Below are 10,856 nucleotides of genomic sequence, written 5' to 3' on the forward strand. Positions count from 1 at the left end.
GTGACTGGGGTAATCGGGATGGGTGTGTCAGAGGCAATGAGATTGGTACAGGATAGAGCAGGGTTTAGGGCTGTTGTACATAGGGTCGCTCTGAGTCGCTAACGACTCGATGGCACATAACAACAACAACCCCTCTGCTTTCCTGCAGAACGGCCTCTGAGGTCCAAGGCAGAAGGACAGAAAGTCACATCTGTCTCTGATGGATCTGCTCATGTGTTCAGACCACAGTCAAATCCTTAATCCCTGCCTGCCCACACCCCACACACACACCCCGGCTTCTTCCATTGCTTTCCTGTGTATAATCAGTTTAATTGAGGTTCTACAGCCAGCATTGCTACCCTCATTTGAGAGAGACAGCAATTTCATTTCCTCTCAGATGCAGATATAGGCAGCGTTGAGGATGATGACATTTTTCCTTTCTGTCACCTGACTTGAAGCAGCCATCTGTCAGTGACCCTGTGCTAATGTCTCAGATCTTCAGAGATGAAAAAGACATCCCGAAACATCTAGACACAAACAGGTGTTTCCTGCCATGTATATTAGCACCTTTCCTCTGAGGAGCTCTGTTTGTATGGTGTATGGTGTGTGATGTGTTGTGCTGCCAACTGAAGGGTCAGAGGTTCAAATCCTCTAGCTGCTCAGCAGAAGAAATATGAGAAGATTCCTCCTGTAAACCAGGCAGGGAATTGGGTCCCTGCTTGTCCCTCTGGAGCCTCTGAGCTGGTGTCTTCCCTTCCCCCAGGGACTCCATTTTCTCAATCATCTTCTTAAAGTTATACTTGTGATTACTTTTTAATTTGGAAATCTACCAACTCTACACTGTGGTCCTCACAGGTGGTGGAGATGGAATGACGCAGCACACATGGCATGTGGGCAGTGCTCAGTCAGGCCTGGTAGTGATGAGCTTTTGCTAAAAGTAAAATACCACATTTTGCCCCTTTGCCCTTTTTTATCATTGTCACTGTATTTCTAATTTTTTTTTAAAATTTATCTTCTCCAAAAATTTCTTAATATGGCTCTATAGTGTTTCTTCCCCCATTCATTCTGGATAGTATTCAGTTTGGATTTTTTTTTCCTTGCCCTTCCCCTGGGGGAGAAAAAGCAAAGTTCCTGCCAAGGTACTGTTTGGAGAACTGTGCAGGAAACCCCAGTGATGAGGGAAGAGTTGGTCTATCGAGAACAGAGCACCTCATGGCCCAGTGGCCATACCTCAGTTATCTATTACTGATTCCCCTTGCTAGTTGAACATTGACCAGCTCTCAGGCAGAGCCTCTCTCTGTCCTCCTGTGCCAGTGGTAACTAGTGGGCACAAGTTTGCTGGAAACCTCAAGATCACCCTTTAAGTCAGTCATAGCCCTACATCTTTTTACCAAAATTGAGAAATCTTTAAACTTTTAAATAGTTGAAAAAGGCAGAGGGAAATTAAATTGGTGATTAAATCATGACAAACAAAGTAGAATTTAACTGTTATAGAGAAAGTCAAATAATAATTGTTACTCAACTATAAAATAACTGTCATTTATAGAATAACAAAGACACTACTCAGAAAAAGATCTCACTTTAAAACACCTAAATCTATTTTTAAAGCATATATTTTAACAAAATAGAAGTTAACATTTTTAAATATACCCCCTGGTCACATAATGGTCTTATTCTAAATGAAATTAACTAGTGGTGGGTTTTTTCCCAGATAGTATTTTTTTTTACTTAATTTATTAATAACCTGAGTAGTTAGTATTTTTCTGCATTGCATGGAATTTTATCCTCTAAGTAACATAGTGTAGAGTGTATCTATTAATATATTTATAGTTAAAATACATCTTGTCTCAAAATAATGAACTGTAATGTAAAAGTTAGGAGCTCTCCTGGCCTAGTAGTAAGAAGCTGTGCTGCATTCTCAAAAGTGTGCGGTTTGATTCTACCCTTATAGTCACTTCTCTTACAAATAATTGCCTCTGAAAACCACTGGAATGGCTGTTCCGACTTAATGACACACAACAACAATGTAAAAGTTAAGACATCAACTTATTAATATATAAGATGCAGCAGAAATTGCATAAGGGCGTCACAAGACCTCTAACCTGATGAGGGAGGAGTTATTGGCAGCAGGAGCAGCAGTGTGGGGCTGAGTCCTCTGAGGTGAGACATGCCTCATCCCTCCCAACACACTTAAAGTTTTATCACTAGCTGTCCCTCCTTGGATGCCCTTTCCTTTGCTGCATTGGATAAGCCATTGCAGTGGCTATTCAGAGACCATACACAGTACTCATTCATTATGGAGTTACGGAGTTTAGTAAGAAAGTAATAGGTTATAAATCAGGATAAAAAATGTTCAGGATGTACATGAATGGTTATATGCAAACTAGAAAATATATTTTAAAAAAAATTCCAGTCTGCTAGTCTTCAATCACTCAGTTATGCCTGAAGGCTGGCCTTTCCCTGGTCAAGTGACCTCTCAGTACATAGTCTCATGGCCTCTTCCCTGCTTGGCATGTGTTTCAAACCACTTTAGCTCTGTTGATGAAGTCCCTAAAAGCACACCCCTCTCCTAACAAGCCAAGGCTTGTAGGTGCTCAGCCTTAGCTCCATGGTCAGCAAGTCTGGCTGCCTGGCCAGTGCCCAGAGGCATCCCATTCCACCAGCACACCCCTGCATGAAGGCGAGCAGCATGCTTGTTTCACTGGCTGGGAAGACCGGTGCTCTGTCCCTCAGCAGTCTCCCAGATTTTCACTGCGGCCATGTCTAGTTCTGAGTTTCTCTGGCTCCCCTTCTTGCTGTGTTGTTGATGTTATTATGGTGTTACAGCTCTGCCCTCTGGGTCACAGTTTGAGCACAGGAAGCTCAAGTCCATAGGATGTACTCCACTCCTGGCTTTTATTTCTTGATGGTAGTGGGGTCCCACTTTTCTGCCTCTGGGGAAGCACACTTCTAGCCGAGTGGGAGATAAAACAAATGTTCACGTGATGGTTGCACACACTTGATTTGCGCAGCCCTACCCCAATTGTGTGATCCACCTTCTTTACACTGTTAGTAGGCTGTGCGGCTCTTGGTAAGCCACAAACACCTCAAATACCTAAAGTCTTGTCCATTCCTTGGTGGGAGTGTAGAGATTGCCTAGAAGAGCCTGGTTAAGGAATTCACTACATGGCAGATTCTGTAACCTCAGAGGGCAGTGTCAGAAATGGCACAGGATAGGGCAGGGTTCAGGTTGGCTCTTCATAGGGTTGCTACGGGTCGTACTCACCAGCACTTAATAACAACAATATTGTGGTGGTGGTGTTGTTATGTGCCATCGAGTTGCTTGTGACTCATGGCGACCGTATGTACAAGAGCTCTGTACGTTCTTCTTTCCTGTTATTCCCACCTCTCCGGTCACAGAATCAATCCATCTCATCAAAGGTCTTCCTCTCCTTCGCCGCCCCTCCACTCTGCCAAACATAATGTCCCTCTCCAAGGACCAGTCCCTCCTTGCAGCATGCCCAAAATATGTCAGACAAAGCTTCAGAATCCTTGACTCCAGGGAACATTCTGGCTCACACTCTCCAGGAGGAACCTGTTTGTTCTCCTAGCAGTCCATGGCATATTCAACACTCTTCTCCAGCACCACAGCTCAAAGGCATCAATTCTCTTTCTATCAACCCTATTCACTGTCCAACTCTCCAAGGCATAGCACATAACTGCGAAGACTATAGCCTGGATGAGGCGCACCTTAGTCTCCAGACTGACATCTTTGCTCTTCAGTACTCTTCAGAGGTCCCTCACAGCCGACTTTCCCATTGCAATTCGTCTCCCGATTTCCTGGCTGCTGTTACCATGAGTGTTGACTGTGGAGCCAAGTAAATTAAAACTGTTAACTAAGTCTCTTCTCCATCCATACTGATGCTGCCAGTTGGCCCCGTGATGAGAATCTTTGTTTTCTTGATGTTGAGCTTCAGTCCATATAGGAGGCTGTAGTCCTTGATCTTCTGCAGCAAGCGTTTCAGGTCCTCTTCAGTTTCAGCAGCAGGGGTGTGTCATCTGCATAACACAGGTTGTTGATAATTCTTCCACCAATCCTGATGCCACATTCCTCTTCGTATAGCCCAGCGTCTCGGATGATCTGTTCTGCATGCAGATTGAAAAGGTATGGAGACAGAATACATCCCTGATGAACCCCCTTCTTGATTTTGAACCATATAGTGTCTCCTTGCTCTGTTCTGACAACTGCCTCTTGGTCGAAGTATAGGTTTCGCATAAGCACCATCAAATGTTCTGGGATTCCCATTCTTCTCAGAGTCAGCCACAGCTTATTGTGATCCACACAGTCAAAAGCCTTTGCATAGTCAATGAAGCACAGATAGACATTCTTCTGGTATTCTTTGCTTTCTGCTAAGATCCATCTGACATTAGCTATAATATCCCTAGTACCACAACCTCTTCTAAATCCAGCCTGCACATCTGCCAGTTCTCTGTTGACATATTGTTCCAAACGTTTTTGTATAAATTTCAGCAGAATCTTGCTTGCATGTGATATCAATGATATTGTTCGATAATTTCCACACTCTGTTAGGTCACCTTACTTTGGAATGGGAACAAATATCGATCTTTTCCAGTCAACAACAATAAGAGTTATTAAATTTATAATTACTTTAAAATTCATAATTCTGGTATATCTATAGTCATATTCACAACTAAAAAGCAACTTTTTGCAGTCGAGTTGGAACTGACTCATTGCTGCAAGTTGTCAGAGGCCGTAAATCACACAGGCGGAGATTGCTCATCTCTCTTCCTCAGGGTGTCTGGTAAATTCTAACTGCCTGCCTTTGAGTCGATAGCACAGCTCTATCCACTAATCCATCAGAGCACTCTCATGTCCTAGTGTAGAAAAATGTGATTCCTTTTACTCTTTCAAGTTAGAAAATCATGTTTATTTCACATGTAGAAGGGCTGATGGTACAGCATGAGAAAGAGCTTGGGCTGGAGCTGGACGTGGGCCCTTCCAGGGCTGTGCCTGCAGGTCCAGCAGTGTTGGTGCACAGCAGGCCACCAGGCTGGCACACCCTCCACACGCCAAAGCCGGTGACTTCCAGCAGGGTGGAGATGCAGGATTGCTATGTTGCAGACTCCCACACTCACTAAGCTAGAGAAGTAAACCTTTGAAATCCAAGCCAACAGATTGTAGTTTCATCATTCCAGGACTAATTATAGAATTTCTGCCTTGAAGCAGCCCCTGTGGGCAAGCATGGCTGTGAATGCCCAGGGACTGACTGCATGAGAGGCAGCCAGTCTGGGAGGTGTTTGTGGAGGGTCTGACTGAGGAGGACCAGTGAAGATCTCATTTATGAAAAGGAATAAAATGGGTTTTGCTGAGCTGAAGACTTAAGCAATGTTGTTGTTACTGTTAAGTGCCAGCAAGTCACAGGCGACTCCTAGCGACCCTATGAAGGAGAGTCCTCAACACTTGTGTGTCTTTCATCCTCTCTCCAGGTTCATAGGGTTTCCAGAGGCAAGGTATTACGGAAGTGGATGCCACTCCTGCTTCCAAGCTTGTTTTAATCGGGAAGCTCCACCCCACTCTCTGTCTGCATTGGTAACCAACCAATAAGCAATAGATGTCGGTAATTTATGGAAACGGCCAAGATGGTGGGGCCATGGCTAATGGGGATGGAGAGAAGGCCTGGGCCATGGGCAGCTCTGTGGTCAGATGGGAACATGGGAGGGAGGAATGCTCCGGGTCACCTTGATGACAGCATGCTGCATCTGTCTTCTCTCTCTTTTCTGATTGATGCCGAGACACTTAAGAGTCATTGTGCCAACAAGAATTCCGTTTATTAAAACCTTCCCATAATCTCTTGGTAAAGCTGACTCTATAAAAGTAAAAAGGATCTTGGTTTACAAACTAATGGAAAAGTCCCGGTTTGTTTGCCTTCATTTGTCACATTGTAGCAGAGGACGTTTCATTATAACGTGAACAGAAAATTACTATCTGACTAATAACATAAGATTAAAGACCCCAGGCATAATAATGTCAGACACATCGAAGTATGTGAAAAATGAAAGCAAAACTCTGGCAGGGTTTATCAAAGGACTTCAGCCCTAAGTCATGCCTCAGTTTACCTGCTCTCACAATTTGAACAAAAAATAACTTTCCTTCAGTTGTAAATGGAAAAGGAAAAGATGATTCCTTCATACCTCCCTAAGAAAGTATAGGGAAACTGTAACATTAATTTAAAACTCAGAGAAATATTATCTTTTTATATTAACTATTAAGGCAACATAGTTGGGTTCACATCTTCAGCCCTCTCCCCTGTGTTAATAGACTTACGTAGTTTATAATTCGAAATGCCTTTTCTAGAGACCGAATTTGACTTTTCCGTGTGGATGAGTGGGAATATGAGAATAGGGCATGTTGACCTATCCATACGGGGGTTGGCTAGCCCCACCCCTCCACAAGGGGATTGGCTAACCTCATCCATCCACAAGGCTATTGGCTAGCCCCACCAACCCACGAGGGGAGTGGCTAACTCCCTCCACAAGGGGATTGAAGATCCCCACCAGTTCACAAGGAGATTGGCTAGCCTCACCTATCCACAAGGGGATTGGCAAACTTCACCATGAAATTAAGCAGTTCCAACAGCAGAATTCAATCATCTGGAAGAATAAGGAAGAGAATATAGTATGCCCTTTGGGCCCAGAAATTCTTGCTCCAATTGCTGAACCAGAGAACTAACATGAGATAGAACTACCTTGGTACAGCTACACATCCCTGACAGAACCAGAGCTAAAATGTGCTGGCTGAATTACACTTCTAACCTGTGAGCTATCACATTGGATTTTGGTCCCAGTAAAACAGTAAGATTGGGGTTGAGATGAGTAGAAAGAGATGCAGGAGCATGGGGGACATGTCTGACCTCATGGGAATGGATTTTGAGTTGTTTATGCTAATAACAAGGCCAGTTCTGCTTTGTGGAGTTGGTAAAGTTCAGATATGGCCATCCTCACGTGTCCATTGGTCTTTTTTACAGGCATGCATATTCTCACATGTTGCCTTGGAGTCAGAACTGACTCATAGCTGACCCTCCACTGGGTTTCCACGTTTGTAACCACATGGGAAGACACTGTCCATCTTTATTTATCCTGAAGAGCCGGTGGTGGATTTGAACCACAAGAAAGGTGCTCTAGGCCATCAGAGCTCATAATACCTAAAGGACCAAAAGTTAAGGAAAGCTAAATGGAATCATTCAGACACAAAGTAACCTGATAAACCTTTACATGGGAGCATTCTCTTTTTCTTCTTGACCCTCCCCCATCATTAAGAGTATTGTATTTATGGTTTCAAATTGTAATTCCTAGTGTCACTTTTCCATTTCTTCCAGAGCTTCTTTGAAGGGCAGTCTGCACCATGGGACTCTGCTAAAAAGGATGAGAACAGAATGAAGAACAGATATGGGAACATCATTGCGTGTAAGTATCAGCAGTGTGATTGTGCCATTGTAGAACTTTCTGTTGCATCTCGTACGGTCGACCCTGAGCCTCATGCACGGAGAATTTACAGTGCAGTTATCTAAGATCTGGGTAGCATAGGTGCTGCTGTAGTCCTGGGAAAGAAAATGCATTTGAGAAGGAGTAAACATAACAGGCCTAATGTTCCCAGCTGCTACAGCAGAATGAACAGGAATAATGATACACAGCATGCCTTGGTGCACGGAGCTACAGCGCTCTGCAAACATTAACTCATTAATCCTTCAGACACATGGCGTAGGTAGGTCAGTAATAGCCCCATTTTAAGGAGAGGAAACTGAACCTCGAAAATTAAATGATAGTCCCCATATCACAACACTCATTAGCAAAGGAGCCAGGATTGTATCTCAGAAACTCCCAGTTGCTGTGAAATTGAATGCTACCAATCCATAATGGCTTGGCTGGTTTTTTAATCTAGCCAAAGCTCATTAATGTCTTGTAATGATGCTGAGATACTTGATGCATTGATGAGTCTGCTTCCCCCGGGGTTCCAGCCATCCGTCCTGCTCTGAACAGTCCTAAGTCATGCTTGGCTGCACCACAGTCCTAGCAGCTGCACTCTGGTAGCCCCACTGAATCAATGCTGTTTATAAAAGATAGCTAAAATAAACAACAGAAAAAATGAGAATGGGCCCAGAGATCCTCTAACTCATCATTTCTTATCATTTGCAAGAGAACAAAATTCAAAGATTTGAGCATTCCAGGGGAGCAAGATATTAGGTTTATTGATTGTCAAAGTGCTGTTAAATTTTATTTGCGTGAATTAAGATTTCTTACTCTGAGAGCGCTGATTGCACCGCAGCACTGCCCTACTGAATTCCCTCTGATGGTGGGAAAGGAAGCGCAAAAGGAGGTTCATGGGGCCTAAGAACGAACTTTTACATTTATTCAGTGACAGTAATTTTAAATCTAAATACTGTATAAGATTGTTGCTGTTAATGTGTTGACACCCTGTGATCAACAGATCTGAAACTTGCTCTATTCGACACCATCTTAATGTTGTCAACATGATCAAGCCCACTGGTTACGTACAGTCCATCTCTTTGAAGGTCATCTTCTCCTTCACTGACCATCCACCTTTCCCAGTGTGATGTAGTTTTCAAGGACTGGTCCCTCGTGACTGTCATGTTGTTGTCAGATGACACTGAGTTGAATGTGACTCATAGCAACCCTATGAAGAATGGATGTGAACCCTGAGGTGTCATCCTCACTATGCCTATTGTAGTAGATCCCATTGTCATAGTCGCTTTGTCAGTTCTTGTTGAGAATCTTCCTCTCTTTCACTGACCTTCCACCTTTCCTAGCATTTTGTCTTTTTCAAAGGGCTGGCTTCTCAAAGTAAATGAGGTAAAACTTTACTTTATTTGCCCGTAAGGACTATACTGCTGTACTTACTCCAAGACGTACTTGTTTGTTCTTTTGGCAGTCCCTGAGAGATTCAGGAATTCTCTCTAACACCAGAACTCAAAGGTACTGACTGATTGTTCTGTCATCTTCATTCCGTGCCCAACTTTCACATGTGTGGGAAATAATTGAAAAGACCATGGCTTGGATCAAATTCACTTTAGTTTTTAAACTGCCATAATTGCTCTTCAGCACTTTGGAGAGGTTCTTAACAGCAGAGTTCTCCAAAGTAACATGTCTTTTGATTTCTTCACTAGTGTTAATTGTGGATCCAAGTAGATGAATTAAATCCTTGACAACTTCAATCTTTTCTCCATCTGTCATGATAATCGCCTTTTGGTCCAGTTAATGAACACTTTTATTTTCTTCATGTTGAATGACTGTTATATTAGACACCACAGTCTATACCATGTTTTGGTTTGTTATTTTGGGGGTTTTATTTGTGTGTGGGATTTTTAAAAAGAAAAGGGTAAATTGTAATTGATACAGCATGGTGCATTCCAGCCAACATGGCTCCACCGTCTCTTCGGCCACTAGTGAAGCCAGTTCACTGGTTTTGCAGATAAAGGACAGATGGTAGTTCCCGCTCTCATTCTGTGTGATGGCACAGTGCTAATGGAGACACAGAGCATTACTGAGGCTCAACAAAGGAAACTGACGTTTCTCTCCAGCTGTTGGTCATAGATAGAGTACTTTGGCCTATCTAAGCCTTTTCCACACTCCTTCCTATTCCCTGGGAGCCTACAGAAGCTTCACACTGTTATAGGAGCGTGGTTTTCACCTCTCAGGAGTTTTTTCAGCTCTTAAACAAACTCTGAGGGGATTCACAGAGATTTAAATGGGATGACAGTGATCTCCAGGGTGTTGGTGAACATTGCCCTTTAGTCTGTAGGACGCTGCACTGAGAACTAAAAAGCTACTTGTCTATTGTGGTTCAAATCCAGCAAGAATTCAAGGGAGAAAGATAGACAATCTCCTCCTGTTCCGCTCCCTGGAGAAGGTCACTCTAAGTAAAAAGATTCCTCCCACTGCCCACCCAGGAGATGGCTGCCAATGGGTGTGGTTTGAGGTGTGCAAGATGGGCGGTTGAGTCTGTTCTTTCTTGGCGCTTGGATTAATTACCACACATGCAGACATTTAAGGAGTATTTTTTTTAATCATTCATATTTAAAAATAAATGGGCAGAAGTCATGGAAAGACTTTTCACAGAGGAAGACATTCAGGTGGCCAACAGACACATGAAGAAATACTCAAAATCACTGCCAATAAGAGAGATGGGGGGGAGGGGAAGAAAGTTGAACCAAAAGAACTGAAATGATTGAACAATATATTTAATATCACAAGCAAGTAAAGCTTGCTGAAAGTATCTTTTTTAAAGTTGCTGTTGCAAACAAAGAATTTCCAGACATTCAACCTAGATTCATAAGAGGATATAGAAAAAGGACTATTATCTTTGGTGGGATATTATATTCTGTGAAAGCTGAGAATGTCAGTATGATATTTACTTGTATTTCTTGACTGTGTGGAGGCTTTCAACTGTATATATCATAAAATTTTTGGATAATAAAAAAAAGAGATGAAAATCAAAGCCACAATGAGATACCATCTCACCCCAGTAACAGCGGTAAAGTTTAACAGGACAGCAAGTATTAAATGTTGGAGAGGCGTGGAAAGATAGGAACTCTCATACAGGTGTTGGTGAGGTTGTAAAATGATACAGCCACTCTGGAAAACAGTTTGGTGTCTTCTCAAAAAGCTGGACTTAAACATTCCATATGACCCAGTTATTCCACTATAAGTACTATGTTGTTGTTATGTGCCGTCGAGTCACTTGCGACTCATAGCAACCCTATATACAACATCACTAAACTCTGCTCTGTCCTGTGCCAATCGCACTGTCTCTGACACTCCCATCCCAATTATCCCAGTCACTGAATCAATCCACCTCATAG

At 42.9% G+C, this 10,856-nt stretch overlaps 1 protein-coding gene across 2 annotated transcripts in view; it reads left to right on the plus strand.

Annotated features, from left to right (window-relative positions):
• Window positions 1-10,856, plus strand: part of PTPRM (protein tyrosine phosphatase, receptor type, M) — a 921,068-nt gene that overhangs the window by 730,486 nt on the left and 179,726 nt on the right. For both annotated transcript variants that reach the window (XM_006891412.1, XM_006891411.1), the window contains one exon: window positions 7,356-7,443. In XM_006891412.1, the coding sequence (XP_006891474.1) occupies window positions 7,356-7,443 (88 nt within the window). The remainder of the gene's footprint in view (window positions 1-7,355; window positions 7,444-10,856) is intronic.

The sequence above is a fragment of the Elephantulus edwardii genome, unplaced genomic scaffold, assembly GCF_000299155.1.
Source record: "Elephantulus edwardii isolate Elephantulus edwardi_28Jun2011 unplaced genomic scaffold, EleEdw1.0 scaffold00097, whole genome shotgun sequence".
Taxonomy (NCBI): Eukaryota; Metazoa; Chordata; class Mammalia; order Macroscelidea; family Macroscelididae; genus Elephantulus; species Elephantulus edwardii.